Source organism: Alosa sapidissima, chromosome 20 (assembly GCF_018492685.1).
Source record: "Alosa sapidissima isolate fAloSap1 chromosome 20, fAloSap1.pri, whole genome shotgun sequence".
NCBI classification, from domain to species: domain Eukaryota; kingdom Metazoa; phylum Chordata; class Actinopteri; order Clupeiformes; family Clupeidae; genus Alosa; species Alosa sapidissima.
Window position 1 is genome coordinate 7,847,463 of NC_055976.1, and position 20,714 is coordinate 7,868,176.

The 20,714-nt window shown below is 42.5% G+C and overlaps 2 protein-coding genes across 4 annotated transcripts in view; one reads left to right on the plus strand and one right to left on the minus strand.

The window, feature by feature from the left end:
- flrt1b (fibronectin leucine rich transmembrane protein 1b) overlaps positions 1–9,008 on the plus strand; it is a 22,308-nt gene extending 13,300 nt beyond the window's left edge. The window contains exons 2-4 of one of the 2 annotated variants that reach the window (XM_042074453.1): positions 625–808; positions 907–1,126; positions 4,368–9,008. In XM_042074453.1, the coding sequence (XP_041930387.1) occupies positions 4,507–6,651 (2,145 nt within the window). In that variant the 5' untranslated portion in view covers positions 625–808; positions 907–1,126; positions 4,368–4,506 and the 3' untranslated portion in view covers positions 6,652–9,008. Of the gene's footprint in view, positions 1–624; positions 1,127–4,367 lie in introns of both variants that reach the window. The other variant, XM_042074452.1, reaches the window with a different exon arrangement.
- macrod1 (mono-ADP ribosylhydrolase 1) overlaps positions 1–20,301 on the minus strand; it is a 60,056-nt gene extending 39,755 nt beyond the window's left edge. For both annotated transcript variants that reach the window (XM_042074455.1, XM_042074454.1), the window contains exons 1-3: positions 19,680–20,301; positions 19,078–19,170; positions 15,592–15,702 (exon numbers count right to left, since the gene is read on the minus strand). In XM_042074455.1, coding sequence (XP_041930389.1) covers positions 15,592–15,702; positions 19,078–19,170; positions 19,680–20,136 — 661 coding nt within the window. In that variant the 5' untranslated portion in view covers positions 20,137–20,301. The remainder of the gene's footprint in view (positions 1–15,591; positions 15,703–19,077; positions 19,171–19,679) is intronic.
- Between the last annotated feature and the right edge of the window lie 413 nt (positions 20,302–20,714).

Below are 20,714 nucleotides of genomic sequence, written 5' to 3' on the forward strand. Positions count from 1 at the left end.
ACACACAGTGTCATACTTAAACAGAGAGGGAGTCATCATGACATACTGTACAGACATCCCCATACACAAACACTGCGAACGCCAGGCACACACACACGTGATTTAACAAATGTGCTCACTAACTCCGACACATGAAAGCCCTTCAAATGATTTAATGGCTGTACACACATATTCAAGTTAATTAGGCATGCTAAGCAATTCACACACACATTTTCCCCAAGACAATAATGCCGGGGAATGTGTTTCCCTCTCTCCAGCACTCAATCATATCAGTATTACACACCAAGGAGCCACATTCTCTCCTTCATATGAATTTCAATAGGTCTACGCCAGATATCTGACAAATGATGCTGACCCCTCTGGTCTCGTGCGCCGGTGAATGGTTCTCAGTTGGAATTAACGGCTGGTATTATTAACAAACATAACACAATATTGCCTTCCGTCAACCTGGGTGTGGGGGTGTGGGTGTGGGGGTGTGGGTGGGTGGGTGTGTGTGTGTGTGTGTGTGTGTGTGTGTGTACACGTCGTGTTTCTAAAGAAAACAGCCTTTCTTGATGAAATGAATAATGGATTTACACGGGTTATCTGTATCTTAAATCTGCGCTATTTCTGCTTCCTCCACAGAGTGCGCCATTTCCAGGCATCGGGCTTCGACGAGGCCAAACCAATTACAGCACTCTGAGGAGACCCCTGCACACGGCATGCTTGGATGTGAAGCTGTGCCGCTGTATCAAGATGGTGGCTGCCCTGCCCAACTCAAGGCTTAGCATTGGAATTCCACTGGCATTCCCGACTGGCAGTCTCCACGGTATCAATCCGAGGGCAATTACTTTGATTGGTTAAGACTGGAGCAACAGCACCTATAGATATATACATACATGCGTGTACTTATATGAAACTTTGCAGGGTGCCTCAGGCTGAAGCCATGCGGGTTGTAGAGGCTCAACTTGCCACAAATCTTTGGAGTAAGGGCTGCTTGCATCATCCTCGCCTGACATCAAAAGGAATATAGAGCCTGATGAGAGTCCGGTGCTGAAACGCAACCCTAAAACGGGTGGCCATTTTGATTTTTGGAAACACTGCTCCAAAGTGTTCTCATGCATAGAGGACTCGACACTCCATCTGGGTGAGATTGATTTCACATCCTTTTCTTTTTTCAATTACCTCCTTTCCTATTCAGTCATTTTTCAGAATATCTACACCAACATTTGTTTTCCGTATCTGTAGCCAAAAAGAAAAGGGTGAAGCCTTCCTCAAGGCCAATAAGAGAAAGGGACAGTGAAAGGAGCGCAAGTGGCAGACAAATAAATAATGACAAAACAATAATAGGCTACGTACAAAGAGGAACTCCACACCTACACAAGCATATTATCCATAAGAGGTGGATTAAAACCTAGGAGACCGTAAAATGGACTCTTTGGTGCTAGTACGGCTAAAAGCTAAAAGGGACCAACGCTGGAGAAAGAACAACAGCAGGCTAAGTGGAGGATGAAAGGGAGCGGGTGCAATACATAAACACAATGGCAAAGAAAAACCCACATCTGAAGGCCTCAAAGAGATTAGAGTGGATTACGGAGGGAAGGACAGGAAAATTGGTCAACAAGTTATGAAACGAGTCGTGGAAGTGGGCAGCTGCGCTGGGAGGGAAGGCCAGGGGAAGTGGGCGAGGTGTCTGAGTCCAACGTGAGCCATTCAGGCCATCACTGACTCACGGACCAGGGGGATATGGGAGCGGTGGACATTTGGGCAGTGTGGGATAGACGTGGTCTGCTATCTGAACCGTTTCACTGCAGTGATTGACAGAGATTGCTCTTCCAGTGAGTGCTTTCACATACACACACACACACACACACAGATGCCCGCACACACACGCACACACACACAGATGCCCGCACACACACGCACACACACACACACACACACACACATAAAAATGACCCACTCATATATAAGCATTCATATGACTGCATATACACAGACTCATGAACATACACAAAAGCTCTCCATCTCCATCCAGTCTTTCTCACACACAAATGCACATGAATACACCACACAAACAAAAACATAAACACAACACAACACAACACAACACACACACATAAGCTCCTGCACACAAACAATTCGGTTTTTTATTTTGTTGGCTTAGGCTAAATGGATTAGGATGAAAAGGGACGACTATGGCAGAGTGGCACATTAAATTAGATGCTCAAAGATGTGGGTTTTTCCAAATGGTTGTTTTTAATTCCGCACATTCTCTCACTGCTCTCTATCAGTCTGCCCATTAATATAAATTCTGTGAGACCCTTGGCAGACTTGATAAAAAGAAAAGTTTGTTTTTAAATGCTGAATTTTTTTTTACAGCCATTTATGTATACACATTCAGAGAATCTCTTCAGGGTGATATTTACACGACTGCTCATTTTCACAGCCGAGAGCAAATTTACTTTTCAAATGGACAAGAAATTGCCAAACTGTCGACCACCAGGTGTGGCTTGGAACTCAAATGGCACGCCATTAAAGAGCATTTAAATGCGATTTGGAGAAACGCATGCACATTTGCCTTGCAAAATAGCACCCGAACGCAGAGAGCGCTCCCCTCGTACATGATGCAATAGCAATACGTGCCTCTTCCACTGTATTCACACAGTCTTCCTCTGACCTCCAATCTCTCTATACACTCTCTCTCTGGTTTCAATTTAAAAATAAAATCATATCTCCCTTTTATTCTACCTCTCTTCCTCTCCTCTCCTCCTCCATCCACTCTCTAGTACTCTCATCCTCTCTTTTCCTGCCAACCACGACAGCTTTGCATGGAAGGTGACTGAGTGTGAGGGTTTGTTTTGCATGGGTTTCCTGCCTGAGGCAATAGGGTTGGGAGCCGAGGGGGAACTAACAAACTCCCATCTGGCCTTGGCGAAGCCAACCTTAAAAACACAAACAACACACACACAGAGGCCACTGGAGAGGCTACTGCTAGGTGAATAGAGCACCAGCAGGGAATTTGTGGATACATACATGCATGCGCACACACACACACACACACACACACACACACAGAGAAACAAAAGGACGCACACCCAAAGTGGAAAGTCAGCAAACATGCAAAGTGCTTCAAGATCTATATCTTTATCTAAATCTATATCTGTACTGCGCTATAGCATAATCTCTGTAGTGCAACGGATTATCCATACAAATTTTTATGGGGATGATTTTTGTTGTTGTTGTGTCAGTGTAAAATAATTTTATAGTTCAAGTGCGCTTAGAGGTGTTTCATGTGCACATGAAAAGGTATTTGCTCAATTAATTCCCAAATTTCTGTGAAATAGGTGTTTAAAAGTATCTGAGCAGGAACACAAAGCAATTGAGCTACAAAAAAGAGACAGAACATTAGTACTGATGAGAGCTACATGAAATGGAGATTTTTATCATTCAAAGTCTGTTTCTGTCCCTCTCTCTGCCATGAGTCACCATGACAAACAAACCGCTACTTCAGAGACTGATGGCAAAAAAAATGCTCCCATAAAACATACGTATGCATGAGTCTGCAAACATAAAGGAACAAAGGCGTATGCATACACCTCACCATATCTATCTGAACAGAAAAGATTTCTTCCACCCAGGAGTGGGTGCTAATCTTTTTTGAGTAACTTTAAATTTCTCCACTGGATGAATAATTCATTAATTTGCTCTATTTTTGAAAACAATGACAAACCAAGAAAGAGCACCCATAGTGCATTCTGTTTTGTGGTAAATGTCTTTGATTCCCTCCCCCTCTCCTCACCATCTATTCTCTAAATCCCACACACGAATCACGCATGGAAATCAAACCGCATATGACCTCGAAGTGAACTTTATGAAACTTGTCCTAAAATTAAATTGTTGATTTATTCAGATACTACTGTGGATAACATTTGAATAATAATATGACTTAGGGTCGCACTGCGAATAACCAAGTAATTGTTTTTCTAGAATCTCAAATGCCAATCACATTTTAATATGTTCAGTTATTCCCCCTCTGCCTTGAGCTTGTCTTCTACCTACTGCTATAGAATAATTGCCACATCCTCTTCCTTCAGTTTGACAGTTTTTCTCTACAGTTCCTCTCTCAAATTATCTATCTCAATATACATTTGCGTCATTATGCCTTCATCCCCATGTTCCTTTCAAGGAATCTGACCCCACTTTTCCTTTGGGTTTGACAAGCTAATTGACTGATTTTATTTGATACAATTCAAAAAAGAACTTGTAGCCTTCAATTTGCCTATTTTTTTAGCCTTTTCACACTGGGACCAGAAAAGGCTCTGGAGGCAGAGAAGGTGTTGATATATTAAGATGCTAACACAGTTACTCTGCTCTCTTCTCTGTAGGTATTAAAGAGATAACTTTTTTCTGGGAGTCCAAAACAGCCCTTCCGAAACCCTCTACTAAACTTCACCAAGGAGTCTCTGAGTCCATCCGAGTTATCTACAGTCAAGAGGAAGCAGCAGCCAAATAACCGACAGAACTATGGCTGCCGAGAGCCTCGTGGAGCTTCGCGATTGGCTGTTCCTGATTCTCTTGTGTCTGACATTGTTAGTTGAGGTCTTGGAGTTTGCTGCGGCAACGGCAGCTGTTGCCGAGGCGGTTGCGCAGGACGGAGAGTTCCAGGGGGAGGTGCCGTGCCCCTCGGCCTGTCGCTGCGATGACAGCTTTGTTTACTGCAATGACCGAGGCCTGAGCATCATTCCGCCACTGCCTTTAACAGCCGCGGTGCTCTACCTTCAGAATAACCGCATTGATAATGCTGGATTGCCGACATCCCTAGAGCGACGAATGACTGTACGAGTTATTTACCTTTATGACAATGAACTGGATGATTTCCCAAAGCATCTACCCCCATCGCTTCGAGAACTACACCTGCAGGACAACAACATACGAACGCTACCGCGTGCTGCCCTAGCTCGACTACCACTGCTTGAAAAATTACACTTGGATGACAACTCAGTATCAACAGTGAGTATAGAAGACAAAGCATTTGCTAACAACCCACGATTGCGACTCCTATTCTTGTCACGCAACCATTTATCTAGTATTCCTTCGGGTTTGCCAGCATCTCTAGAGGAACTAAGGCTTGATGACAATCGCATATCAACTATCCCCACCCACGCTTTCCGTGGACTGTCATCCTTGAGGCGTCTCTTTCTGGACGGCAATTTGTTGGCGAATCAACGGATTGCTGATGATACTTTTGCACGCCTCGCCAACCTGACCGAGCTCTCACTGGTCCGCAACTCCCTCCTGACGCCGCCGTTGAATCTGCCCAGCTCCCACCTGCTCCGCCTCTACCTCCAGGACAACGCACTGGCACATATGCCCCGTGGGTCCCTGGACGGCATGAAGAGGCTGCAGAAGCTTGACCTGTCAGGCAACAACCTCACCACCCTCCCCCGGGGCCTTTTCCGAGACCTGGATAGTCTGTCGCAGCTGCTGATGCGTGGGAATCCGTGGTACTGTGGCTGCAATCTCCGCTGGCTGTACGACTGGCTCCACATGCGAGGCGCTTCCGTGACGGTGAGGGGTTTAGCTTGCCACAGCCCCGAGCGAGTGCGAGGGCAATCATTAAAGGAGCTCACAAGTGAGATGAAGTTATGCGAGACGGCAGGGGAGGGTGGAGTGGTTGGAGGGGGCGGAGGCGGAGGAGGAGCAGCGGGTAAAGAGAAAAGTGGAGTTCTTCCAACGCAGGCAGCCCCCACAACCACACGCATGCCCCAGGGGTCACTATTTACTCTCCGGTCCAAACATCCGGGCCACATCCCCGACCTGGTGCAAGACCACCTTGGTGAAAGTGGAAACAGTGAGGCTGGTAAAACACTGCAAGTTAAAGTCAAGCCACTCACACCAGAAACAATCCACATCACATGGACTGCAGCGCAACCAGCCCCATCGTTCCGGCTTTCCTGGTTGCGACTGGGTACAAGTCCTGCCATGGGCGACATTACAGAGACATTAGTTCCCGGCGATCGCAGAGAGTATCTACTCACTCAGCTGCAGCCACAGTCCAGTTATATCATCTGTATAGTACCCCTTTTCGTAAACGAGGGCAAAAGCTCTTCCCTTTCCTCAACAAACTTGAACAAGGACCATGAGCACCCAGCGTGTGCCAAGACTGAGACATCAGATCTCACAAGACAGTCAGATCAGGATGGGACAGATCAGGGAACAGACCAGTTTGCAGCCCTTCCAGTAGCTGGGATTATTGGGGGTGCCACAGCACTGGTCTCGCTGCTCCTAATTTTTGGCATCTTTTGTTGGTATGGCCATCGGGTGGGGTACCTGGCAGCCAGCGAACAGTCCATGTATGGGAGGGGAGATGTAGTTAACAGTCGTGCCAGTGGCAAACATTATGATGACTATGCTGAGTCGGGCACGATAAAGGACACCTCAATCTTAGAAATCAGGGGTCCTGGTTTCCAGATGACACCAATGGCAGCGCACCAGCCGCTGCAGCCCAAGGCTAAATGTGAGGACATGACCTACATTCACACCATCTTTCCATCAAACAACACGACTCTCTACAGGAGCACCCAAAACCACACAGCCAATTCAGGTTATGGGACCAACCGTGGGTACAGGGAGAGAGGTATACCAGATATAGATTACACATACACGTGATAGCCACTTACCCTCACCACCTCTCCCTGTTCCCTTTTACAGATGTGTCTGTTACTGGGGGCAGCCCTTGGATCCAAAGTAGGAGTGTGCCGGCAATGTCTTCGTTTGTTTGATATACAGATACATACTCTCAGTCCTTGATCCAATAGTTAGTCGAATTCAAATCCGAGAACATGAGAAGTTGATCATAGTGATTCAGCCCACAATATTTTTTAAATCTATTGATTTAATTTTTAGATATATATTGCTAATGAAGAATATTTCCACTCTTAAACATTGCCTAGAGCTGCAAAACCAGAGATGAACAGTTAAATTGGCCCTGCTCCTTCTGTTTTTTTCCCAGCTGATGTTAATTCATCCGCATTCATTTAAGGAGCCGCATGTATAACTATTTACTGAAACAGTTGTTCTGTTGCCCAGCAACAGCTCGACTGAAGCATAAGGTAAAATTTGGCAAGCATACTGCAAAAACTGATTTTCAATAATGCATTAAGGTCAGATTGTATGCTTTAAAGAAGTAAGAATGAACCCAACACTTTTTCACTCTTATCTCTCAAACTGTCTCTTGACTCATGCGTCACACATTTTACATTATGCATAGAATTTTGTAAAGACTGATTGAAGCCTGGATCTCTAAGAAGGACACATTTCAGCCCCCTCTAAAGATGTCTTTTGTATGTTTGAGATGTCTCAGCATCTATTACCGTTCTTTATTCTGAGATCGCCATTAACTCGTCTTTGAACTGTGCTCGGCACACTCCTATTCCAAAGCACCCTTTGTGCCTCCTTGACAAATGTTTCCAAGTAATCTGTTACTCAACAAAAAACTGGGGCTAGGACCACACTGAATTTGCTAGTCATGTCTACCAGAGTGACTGAAGTGCCAGAGATATCAGTCTTGGTATTGACCAATATTTCAATGCTACGTTTTTGTTTGCATTGCAGTTTCAACCAAGGTCTTTTTATCCCTCTCCCCTTTTAATATATCTCACTTTAAATGGGTCTAGTGGCTAGCATGACAGCGGTTATGGGTTAATAGAGGGTCAAAATGTGTATAGATCTAGCTTTACTATCTGTATAGCTTTACTGTACTTTATATAAGCGCTAGCCAGAATGATTTCTCTCTCAAATCTTGAGAACGTTGACTGCAACAAAACAGGGTTGGGGGAGTCATATTCCATTCCTGATCCAAGATTCTAGGTTTCACCCCTCCCCCCTTCACTTTTTTCTTTATTCTCTCAATTTCTTTTGAGCGCAGCGAGAGGACTTTGTTCCCTGCCGGAGGAGCTGACAGGGGTGATAACGGTTTCGACAGTGACAGAACTCAAATTGCTTATGAGTTTCTTTCTACATAATGAGAGACAAAGAGACAGACACAGAGAGCAGTCAACAACTGACAGAGGAAGAAGGGGAAGAGATGTTTCCTGCTTAAATATCAGGCATTCGTTAAGCAAGTACCCCACTTTGCAGGAATACTAATCACTTCTAAAAGGTTACCATGGGGTGATGGAAGTTGTTTGTTTTTATTGTCAATAACTAATAAATATATAGTGGAGCAACTGTTATTTTGTGATCTCACTGGAAGAGAGAACATTCCAGAGAACAAAGGCACCTAAAGACAATCATATCGGAAGGGCATTTTCTAAGTGACAATTAAACTGAAAGAGACAAGTGGACAGTGACATAGTTTAATAGGTCAGAGAGAGAGAGAGGGAGCTGACCAAATGCAAGTTATTGGGTAGCAGGGTTGTCAAATCAGTTTGCTGAGCTGGACATTGAGTTAATAAACACCAACAATAAAGAAATAAATAATTTTGGACGTTTGAGAATAAAGCTTTAGGGCTTAAATCTGCGTTCTTATGGAGTAGAGAGTGACATATCAGGGATATACAGACTTAACACCGTAACACTGTGGATCTCTACATTGCATTTATAAATGGTTTAATAAACAGAGTTAGGTTAAATGAATGTGGTTCTAGGCATTTTAGAAAAGCTTGGTCACTGGAGCAACAATGATGGCATGGAGTACAATTAATGTGATACAGGAGAAAAGAGGCTGGGGAGGGATGAAAAGTAGAATTTAGTGGTTTTATTTCTATCACATTTCCTGGTTTCTCTTCATTTATCTGAAATGTGAAAATTGAAGACAAGTGACTGGCGTCTCTCGCACCCTTTATCTTTGTTGCATTTCTTCTATTACAAATAAATCAAGCGTGGAAAAAAGTGTCTGTCTGGAATTTCTGTGTACCATTAAAAGGATCTGTGCCGACTCTCTGTAGTGATGGGTCTCTTACAAGGACATGGTACAGGATAACACACTCAAATACACTCACTCACTATAAAGCCCCAAAAAAAGTAATGGGAAATTGTTGAGTGAAATGTGAAAATGTGTGTAAACTCTATTGCTTTTGCAAGGAAAAGCTGTGGAATCGATCAGTGTGTGTGCAATGGAGAAACCTCACTGGGAGAGGCATGCAAGGCTGTGTGTGTGCGTGTGCGTGTTTGCTTTGGAGGCAGACAGGCTCACCATCTTGAGAGTGTGTTAATGCCTGTGTAAGCATAGCGCTGATCGATATGACCAGCGGGGAAGAGTATAAGTGTCTATCCAGGAAAGACGAGGGGCTCAGACGGTCTCTCTGCCGGCTCTGTGTGTGTTTGTGTCTGTCGGTTTTCACACTCGTCAGAAATTCCCTGGCTGTCATTTGTCTCAATTAGTCACTTACACCTCTAATTTGACTTCTGTGCATCTGCCCAAGAATAACAAGAGATGATGATTAGGCGGCGGGTAAAAAATGTTTTGACAGATATTGTTAATTTGTGCTAATTTCAGCAATAAACTTTTGGTCGACGAAATGTGAACAAACATAAGGGTGCAAAAGATTCCAGTGGTGCGGTGAAATCAGAGCTCACAGGCGAATTGCAAAATGACTGATGTCTATGTTTGATAAGTCGTGAACCAAACTGGCAGTGCATGGTGTTATTGGGCAATAGCTCAGCCCAAGTGCTCGTTCGCATAGCAACTCACAATGCATCTTGTCAAAAAGGTCTATTAATATTGACCAAGTGCATTGACAATTGCTTATGGCATAATCTACTTTTGTTGTTCACAGCAAATGAGACCAATTGGATCTTTTTCACTCTCGTGCTTCAAAGTAATGAGCCCATTGTTCATGTGCAAGTATTATTGTGGGCGAGTGTGAGACCTTAGCACGTTCACCAACCATCTATGTGAAACAGGGCGACATTACAACAAGAGCAGGCCATTATAGCACATCTCTCTCTCTCTCTGTCAAACATTGCATCACATTAAATGTACCGAAAATCATCGCGCCTTCCAACACCTGTCCACATCATAGGCCACATCACATGATGACCTTAGCAACTTGGTTTGGGACTTTGGATGAGTATGTCCGGGGCTTTGGACTGCACCTGTGAGAGCCTCGGGCAACAACTACCCAACCTTGTGAAACTTTGCAAGAATTTCCGAATGCGCCGCATCGCTGATGAACAGCATGACTCCTCGTTCTGCCTTTACCACAGAGGCAATTAAGCTAATTAGACGACCGATGATTCCGGCTTCCTCCATTTTAGCTAAAGTGGCAATTGATTGAGAGAGAGAAAAGGAAAGGGTTGGAGGCTTTTAACAAGGGCAGAAATAATTGCTGTGCATGCCTTTCTGCAAGCCCATTCAGTTTTTTCTTTTTATGTTCTTGTTTGTTTTCCCAAATGCACATCTATCAGGAATTTACTAGGTATATTCTGAGTATTTCTGTGACTTCCAGGAAAAATAACAGTAGAAGGTTCAAATCAACACAATATGAATGATTTCAACTTCCTGCAAGGTGTCCCAACTGACAGCTACTGGTGAAGTGTATGAGAGACATATATGCCGAGTGCTTAGCTGACAACATGACAATTCAACAGAGACCAGTTAGCATGTAATAGTGACAGGAAGGGAGCAGGATCTGAACAGAACACATCCAATTTAGGCATACACAGAACCTCACAGCTAGAGACATCACGCCCTGGTTGAGCCCTTTCGAAAGTCTTGTGTGAAAATTCTCTGGAGGCCCACACTGCGGATTTCTTGTCACAATGGTTTCTTTCTATCAAATTTCACTCCAATTAGTGAATGCACAGCATATGCTGAGAGTTGCAAGGTTTTTTTCCTGCAGTGTTAACTCAAGACTGTGGGATCTGTTAGCTCAGAAGAAAAAAAACAACTGTGCCACATGTGCACCCAATAGCTCGCCCAAGTGCTTTGGTCTTTCAATTGGGTAAATATTTTCAAAAGGCATAATACAGGCACCAATAAAGCGGACTTCGGGCACAATAACTAGCAGAGTGTCTTTTTTTGTGTCTGGATAAATTATACACTCATTCCTCCTTCCATATCACTGACAACTGGAAATAAAACTTTGGTCTCAGTAATGCAGTGAGCCACTCGCTCAGTCTCATTTTCATGCGCTATCATTTCAACATTTTACTCCAGGGCTCTCTCGCTCAGACTTAAGAAAAAGATACAGCTCCACACAACACGTCCCAGGGCATTTTAGATTATTTAGCTGCCATTCAAAAGAGAGAGAGAGAGGGTTGGGGTAGGGAGGGGAGAGAAAAAAAACAGAAACCCTTCCATCCAATCCATCCCTGCGCCCTGGACAGAGGGGCCTGTTATCTCGAGTGCTGGTAAGAAAAAACGGGCCACTTCTCGGTTCTCCATTCCCGTCCAATCGCGGCGTCCTTTTTTTTTATCTCCGATCTGTTATTTTTTTGCCCCGTGTTTCTGGGAATATGCATCTGAGAATGTCTCTTATCTCTGCCTCGGAATGCTGTTGTTCCCTCAGTACCGAGGGCCGAGGCAAATAAACAAATAAAAGGATGAGGTAAAGCAGAGAATGCTCAAATAATGATTAGTCTGATGCGCTGTTGATTGAGAACCCAGGCTGTAGACGTATAGTTTTTTAATACAGCTTTAACCTTGATTTAATTACAGTTCCAATTAAAGCTGGATGGATGAATTATTAGAATAATTAAATTATTTTTCGTTACTAATCAGATCGCTCATTACCAAATTTCAAACTCTACCAAAGCGCACGCACACACACACACGCGCATGCACACACGCGCACGCACACGCACACGCACACACACACACACACACACACACACACACACACACACACACACACACACAAGCTCATCTCTCAAATGACTACTCATCAGGTAATTCATCTTAATCACTCGGCCAATACCAGACAGTATATCCCACAGCACTCTTGCCTTCTTAACCTGTCTAGATGGACAGATAGATGAATGGATCCACGGACATATAGATGGATGGATTGATGTAGTGATTGAGTGGTGTAAAGAGGATGTTTTAACCCTCCCTCTCAGCCACACCCCATACGCCCCTCCCCAGCACACCCACCCTGCCAGGACAGCTCCTAAGTGCCTGTGGATTTTATGTTTAGTGTGTTTTATAGGGCAAACACCAGAGCCAAGTGCAGTAAAATGTTGTGAGAAGGAGGAGAGAGAGGACAGGGGGTGGAGGCAGTGTTATTGTAAATCCAATCTTTATTGAGAACGACACACAAACAGTCCCCCCCTCTCTCCAACCCTCCCTTCTCTCTTAGGATAGATTGGTGGCAACTATCAGGGTCCTCTCTGAATATCTGTCTGTCTGTCTGTCTGTCTGTCTGTCTGTCTGTGTGTGTGTGTGCGTATGTGTGTGCGTATGTGTGTGTGTGTGTGTGTGTGTGTGTTTGTATCTGTTTAATGCAGTATGTTGCTGTGTTTGCTTGTTATGTGTTTGTGCACTTGTGCATGTTTATGCATGTGTGTGTGTATGTGTTTAAACAGCTATGGAAAACAATGAGACCACTGCACATTTTTCTGATGTCATCCACCAGTTGCTGAGTGACATTTGAATGAGATGACAGTCATATTCAAATTTGCAGTGGTCTCTTAATTTTCAATATGGCCATCAACTCATTCGAATGTCACTCAGCAACCGTAGGATGACATCAGAAAAATGTGGTGGTCTCTTAATTTTTTCCAGTGCTGTATAAATATATGTGTGTGTGTGTGTGTGTGTGTGTGTGTGTGTGTGTGTGTGTGTGTGTGTGTGTGTGTGTGTGTGTCTCCCACTCTTTCCTCTCATCTCATCTTGTAGCCTCTGTTTGTTTGCCTCTTTCATTTCTGTCAGACTTGCTCTAATGAAGACATACCGTTCACACTGAATATAAATTTCTGACAAATTTGAGCGCATTACTACCCCCTACGCGGCCTCTCAAAGCTCTATCAGCAGCACCGTGCCTCAAGCCCCATACCCAATATTCACGTCAACACCGGACACTTTTTTACCTGAATAGATTTCTGCTAATTAGTCCATTTCGCTCTGAACTTCAGGCTTTAAAATGATTCAGCCCATATGTTTATCATTTAATGAGAAACAAAAAATGAATGGAAAATTAGGTCACAGTTCTAACGACGGGAAATTTAAATGCTCTGTCTATCTGGTTTTGAATTGGTGGCAGTGCTTGACTGCTATTACAGGACAGGGGTCATGGGACTGAGGAGAATGTTAGTGGTCACTTATGGTCCCTACGTGACGCGACTGCGTTCAAAGATAAGTATGTACATGTATCTGTCTGTGAGTGTTTGTGTGTGTGTGAGTGTGTGTGTGTGTGTGTGTGTGTGTGTGTGTGTGTACACGTATGTGTGTTTATACATTTGCTTTATACTGTATGCTCATGAGGGAATATCTGAATGCTATATGAATAAGTGTGTCTGAGCAACTGAGGTAATACGTGACAGCTGAGTGTGTGTGTGTGTGTGTGTGTGTGTGTGTGTGTGTGTGTGTGTGTGTGATCACATGCCTGACCATGAACATGAGTAAGTGTGTACACCCGTGCCCCTGATTGAGAAGCCCACAGCAGACAGCTCCAAAGAACACCCCCCCCCCCCTGTCCAGCTCATCAGCAATGTTGGAGGTGCACACTTAGCAGTCCTGAGGAGTCCATTCCAGGCCCCAAATTAATTACCTCAGGACAGTCTGTTAATCCTCACGCTTTTACACGGAGACAGGGCGGCCAGCCGATCAATGCCACGATGGGGAGAAATGAATCAATTGCCTGTCAAGCACACGGCTCTTCTCCCCACTCCCCTGCTCCCCACACTTGCCTTCCTCAGCCCTTCCCTTCTCCGTTACCCCAGGCTGCCTCCTTGTGCTATTTTAATTTGATAAATTCCAACCCATTTTAGGGTTTTAATCACTTTTATGTTAATATTTTATTCAACTTTTATATTAAGCTTAGTTAAGCTCCTGTGGCACTCTTCAAAATGGCCACATAAGGACATACTACGCTGGTAATTTTTGAGGTGGCTTTTGGTAACAGGTCGACAAACAATAAACCCTGTTTAGTGCTGTGACAGCACATTTATCCAGGAGCTTTTAAATAACACAGAATGCTGACAAGTCAGCATGGCATATTATTCCCCCACTGCAATGTGCATGGAATTCTTTTAAAAAATGCCTCTGTAGATTCACTTTTATTTTGCTTAATGAAGACGTTGTGCCCATCGTGCCCTTCTTAGAGCGAAATAAAAGCTTTTGAAAATGAAATCATCAATCTAGACCTTTCAGTTCACACCGAGGCTAATTCCATGTCTCTCAAAGGGGGGTCCATGGACCCCTAGTGGTCAATAAAGCGCCTGCAGGAGGGCAGTCAGATGAAATAAAGATATAAACACTATTTATGGTTCACAATAAAACATTTGCTAAAAAAATGTATTCCCATGAACAACCCATAAAGTAAGACAGGCATCACAAATTTAAACATGGAAAAGTCTTCAATATTAAAAAAGATAATGTTCTTTAAAAACTGAAGATAAAATAAATGTCATTAATTAAACAATCAAATTAATTGAAAGAACGTTACCCTATAGAAATGCCACATAACAATGTAGGACTCGACAAGACATCAACAAATATGATCAAGCTGTACCATAATTCAACAAGACTGCACCCTATAGACAAAATGGCTGGTTTTGTTGCAGAGTGATTTACAGAGAAAATGACATGGGATATTTCTTTTGCCATGCACATAGACAAATCAGTCAGTACAACAGAGACATTGTATTATTTTGCTGTGATTCACCACATAGTGGTTACCACCACTTTTTTGCCACAACAATGCCTCTATTCACTACTATTTTCCATTAAGATGAGTTTTTATATTTTTTTGATGCCTGAGCGGTAGCGGCCTTGACCACTGTCATCTTCTTCCCACCTGAACAAGTCCAATCTTTTGAGTCAGTTGTGAAGGACAAGCATCAGAGTCTTCCACACACCCACTGATTTACATGAATCATATTCACATTTGGGCTACATAGACAATTCTTGTTGATTAAAACTCATTAAAAAGTGAAATATTAACAAAAATCCCTTTTGCACAGGTTGTTGTAAATGTTACAGATGCAGAGATGTAGCCACGAGCAAGAATAGAATCCGATGTCATTTTGGACTACGTGGTGTACACATGAGAAGGTTAAAGTTCACATACTACCAATGGCCAAGGTCATTAATTCTAAGCTTAGCTACAAGAGACAGAGAAAACTCTGTCTGTTGGTTTATCACTTAAAATGAAACATGACTGGATTTCTTTAATAAATGAAAGACTTGCTATCTTACCAAGGCTATACCAAATTCATTTTGCGAACAGAATAACATAACCAGTGTGAAATTGCTTCTTCCTACTTTTATTAATTATGCAAGGCAAAGGCATGTTTAATTTAGGCGCTCAAAAAATTGCACCCTGCAGGAAACAATATTTTTTTTTTATGGCAAACTATCCTTTGAGGGAGTTTAACAAGGCTGGCCACTTCAATGATGAAGCAAATTCTCCAGATTCATTTAAGACTTAAACGATCCAATCTTACCTGCATTAACTATGGCATCGATCTCCAGCTTGGTGATGTCTCCACGAAAGAGTGAGATTTTCTGTCTCAGGGCATCATTGCTCTTATAACGAGACTGGGCAGGTGAGGCACCTGCCAAGGACAGCAAATTGATACACTCATGAGGTTGCTTCAGTATTGCAGAATGAATCGTCTACATGACATTTAACAGGGTTCTTAAGTAACTTTATATATCGGTATTCATTTATCTAGCTATCCCCTGGTCAAAATTCCTGAATCTGTGAATAGCTAAGCAAGTAAAATCAGCAAGCCCTGATTTCCAAAAGACATAAAGTTAAAGATAATAAATTTCTTTAATATTTAAGCACAATTTCATTATTTCCCTATTTTATAGTTTCAAAAGAACAAAAAATAAAATAACACCTCCTTTGCAAACTAAGAGTCATTTCATTCTTGCTTGGGTTTTTTTTTCAGCCTCTCAAAAGGCTACTAGTGTTCTAGGAGATTTTTGGGTTGCACTGCTCTGCTGAGATTAGTCCACAGATGATGCTGATGATCGTTAGGTCATTAGCTTACTGGGAAAGGGCTTGAGGAGTCAGAATGCAGAGCATAAAGTTTTGCATCACCTGGCCTTTCCTAATGATGACTGTCAACAAGTCTTAGCCCAAAGAACACCGAGAAATTACATAATTTTGCTGTTACCACCACTGTTTTGACACAACAATACTTCTACCCACTACTAATCTCCAACAAGATTTTTTTTAAGCCTGTTTGGTAGTGGCTTTGACCACTGTCATCTTCTTCCCACCTGAACAAGTCCAATCGTTTGAGTCAGAGTTGTGAAGGACAGGCATCAGAATTTTCCCCCACACACACACTGATTTAGCCTACATGAATAATATCTACATTTTAATTCTGGTTGTATTGCATGCAGGGTTTAAAGTGGGGCGGAACGGGGAGGAAGGCGGTTCCACCACCTGAGATAAATTAATAAATAAATATATTCTTTCATACCAACAATATAGCACGATGATATTGTTAAAATAAATGGTGAGTTAATTTTTCGCATGTAGACTACCGTCAAATTGCAGCCTGCCTCTCCTTCAGGATCACGGTGTTCAGCAAATCAAAATATAATATCACCCCCTGGCCACGCCTTCACTAACACCCCAACATCCCCCCTGTTGTCCCCTCCCGATGTAGGTTCTAATGGGCCTCCTGCCTGATTTGAGTGCACATGTGTCGGTCCACACATGCAGATGAAGTCGCTGTATTTACAGTTGCTGTTCTAGCCAGAGCACGTAGATGTTGGAGGGAAGTTGAAGGTGAAGTAATGTGAAAATTCAACAATTTAAACATGACAACAAATGCAGAGCGGTATATGGCTCTAGCTGTTCATCTGCTAGTCAATGACGAACGTTGACGAACGAAAACACGTTGGTAATGTTAATGTCACACAGTCTGTCCAAAAAGGAAACCTATCACATGAACAAGCTGAATCTAAACTTTCAAAATTAAAAACTAATTAGCGGCAAGTTGCTCTGATAAATGTTTTGCAAGAAAATTAACATTGAACCTGCATGAAATTTAATCTAAATTCTGCACACCCATTACTCTTAGTGAAATATCTCACTAACTCTTCGCTCAACACATTCTTTCACACAAACTCACGTCACAGACCTATGTCACACACCACTTAGAGGTGGAAACAATCAGAGTTTTGGTTGATTTGACTTGATTTGAAACAGGCATTTTACTTTGGATAGACAATTAAATAGCAATACATCATAGGAGTGATTAACGTCAAAATAATCTAGACAGGAGTTACTCAACATTTGACACCTCCTATATGTTTAGTGTTCTAAAGATGTCAAATAGTCCGCTATTGCTACCAAATTCATAGCTAAGGAGCCAGAAGTGAAGACGCATGGATGGCTATAAAAACTGTGCTTTCATTATACAACTAAACACAACAAAATACATGTATAACCCTTGAGCCAGCTCCTTAATATATGATCTTACTATGTGATGCGTTTGTTTGCACCTCCAAAAGCATGGCGTACGTGGTTACCTCCCAAAAACGCCCACAAATACCGTATGTTTGTGTGAAAGAATGGCAAACCATAAATCACAATAAACAGCAGGCCTTACCGAACATGAGGATATAAAGCATGCCTCTGTACAATTTTGGGCCGAAATGTAAACTATTTATGTCAGTAGCCTGCATACATGTTTGTAAATTGCTTAGCCATAGAGTATCCCACCATCATGGTTCTTATATTGCCAGATTCCAGACAATCCCACTTACACAGATATTAATATATATTTCTACTGGCATGCTTCCTAGTGACATTAATGCAAAAAATATGAAGGGAAAACCATACTTTTATAGATGGGTTGCCTAGAATGAAAAAGGAAGCCATAGCATGTAGCTGGCCATTACAATGACCAAGGCTTATCTTAGATTAACTGAACAACACAGGTGACCACCACTTCATAATTTCTGAGTTGCTGATTTGCTGAAATTTACACTATTTTTGACCATTTCTGATTACTTATTGCTGTAGGCTATCATCATCATCATAACTATTCCACCTGTGTGTGCAAAACAGTTTTAGCTACAGCACAAATATGTCCATCCATAGATAAAAAAAATAAACAAATCTAACCTCTGAATTTATTTTCAAAGTGCACCAGATAGATGCATATAAATGTTAAAATACACAAACAGGGGAGCATGTCCCTGGATCTCCCCAGGGGGGCATGTGTCCCAGTGCAGTTTAGGTCTAGTGACACCCCTGGTACAAATCAATATGGGAGCTATTTTGACTGACAGAGGTGACCAAGAAACTAGCAATTCTTGTCAAAAAAGTATTGCTACACCACGATAGTCAATATGTTGTCTAATGGTGAGTCATGTTTCCCCATTGCACCGATACTGGATTTCAGGGTCCCCCCATCTGTCAAATCCCACTTTAACCACTGATTGCATGCACTGCTCTGCTGAGATTAGTCCCCAGATGATGATGATGGTTAGGTCATTGGGAAAAGGTTTGCATCACCTGGCCTACCTAACAATGAAGAAGTCTTAGCTCAAAGGAGAACTCTCTAACTAAGCTCAAAAATCTTGATGAAACTGATCTGAAAGTTTAAATCTCTTGGGGTGTCTTTAGTAGCCTATGGTGTTTCTTTCCATTCTTCACACTAAATGTGTACACAAAAACTTCTAATCTTGCTTAAAATGTTGAAAACAATGTTTTATCTTTAACTTTATGCCTTTTTGGAGATCAGGTCATCTTACATTGTTAAATTGTTGACTGGGTGCCCAAACATTTACATGCCATCACTATAGCACCTGTCTAGCAATAGCAAGGTGCTACAAAGAATGTACCCAGACAGTAATATTATAATCCTAGTACATAATATGTTAAAGTGGCTATCAAGAAAATAAATAGCAATGAGTAAAAACTGTCTGTAGAGTCAGATATGAGAACATGAGGTAAACACCTTTTGAAGTCCAGACAGGTATTTCCTCCAAGGGCAGGTAATCAATCCTGTAGTGTCCTCGTCTCTTCTCCTGACTGGCAGAGAGGAGTAGGCCTGAAACGATGAGGGGAGAGAAGAGGCTTTTTTTATAACCTTCATGATTTATTAATAGCATAAATGATCTCTACTCTTCAATGATCTCTGTGTTCGTCATGACTTTTATTGTTGTCAAGGCATCCCATATCACTAAGAGGGTATTGTAATGCTGCAAAACTACTGAGGCTATAATTTTAACATGCTGGCAAAACTTTAACGAATTGTGACGGGAAATAGTTATTTTACATGAAAGGCTATTTAATAAACATGCCGCACGTCAGTGTAGTGAGAATGTGTGACGAGGATTATTATAGGCTAACTCCTGTAGACTAATAGAAAACAAATGCAGGGTAACGTGTCAAAGGTCATGTAAGTCAACACTTGGATATAGGTTACAACTGAACTTTTATGAAGAAAGCTATTAGTTTATTGTTGCTTTGGCTGTCTGCACTATTAACACAGACAGCTGTCAACCACTGCCATAGCCTACTGCATCTAGCAAACTTTCTTTCCACCACGGGACTCACTCTTTGCATCCTGCCAGGCGGTCCTGTCCGAGTCCAGGTCAATCGTTTCAGACATGGCTAGCAGAACACTGGTGTGCAACGCTGCAATAGCCCCGGTGGACAACCCAAGGACGCTGAGAGCGACCGTATATAAACGGGACCAACTATTCCTATTGGGTGTACTCTTCAAATGGAATGACTTTGAGGCCACCGACGCTGATGAGAAGTTCTCCAACCTTTTGGCTGTACTCACAGCCCACCTAAAATTTATCGGCTTGGGTTTTAAAAGTCGGTAATTTGCCAACCAACTCTCACTTGCCTGACGGAAAACTGAGTGCAATGACCGACTGTTCGCAGCGCTCGTTATATTGGTAAATTTAATGTCAATGCAGGAATGCTTAGTTCCGTTAACTGGACGCAAACCAAAGCTTACTGGTTTTGGTAATCGTAGAGTAAGTTTTGACACATGAAACGCCATAATGTGGCCACTGACTGACCAGGGTAGTTATGCACTACCGGGTTCAGACAGCGCAAAGGTTGCACTGCTCGCTCCTTGGCACCAGTTTTGGAGTTTTTAAACAAGTACACATTGATCGCGCCTGTCCATTCCATAAATTTTCAAATATGGAGTGTGTGGGAAGTGCAGTTCCGTGTAAACAGATGCGTATGAACAATACGGACCGTACCACTTTTGAAGGGGGAATTTGATAGGGATACAAAAGCCTATAGTGCCCCTATCGGCGGAGCGCACACATTAGCTGCACACAAAACTATTGAAATAAGTAGCTGATAATTGTGTATTTTGTAATGGGCTGGAAACCGCTGAGCATCTGTTTGTCGAATGTGTTTATGTTAAAACCTTGTGGCTTGACCTTCATAAATGGCTCAGTCCTAAATGTTTTATGTTAGATAACTTTGACTTAAAGGACATTATATATGGACTCTTTACTGTGTATGATAAAGATGATCTCTTAGTCAATGTGATTGTTATTCTCTGTAAATTTTTTATACATAAATGTAAATACTCAAAGGTTAAGCCCACTTTTAGTGGGTTTT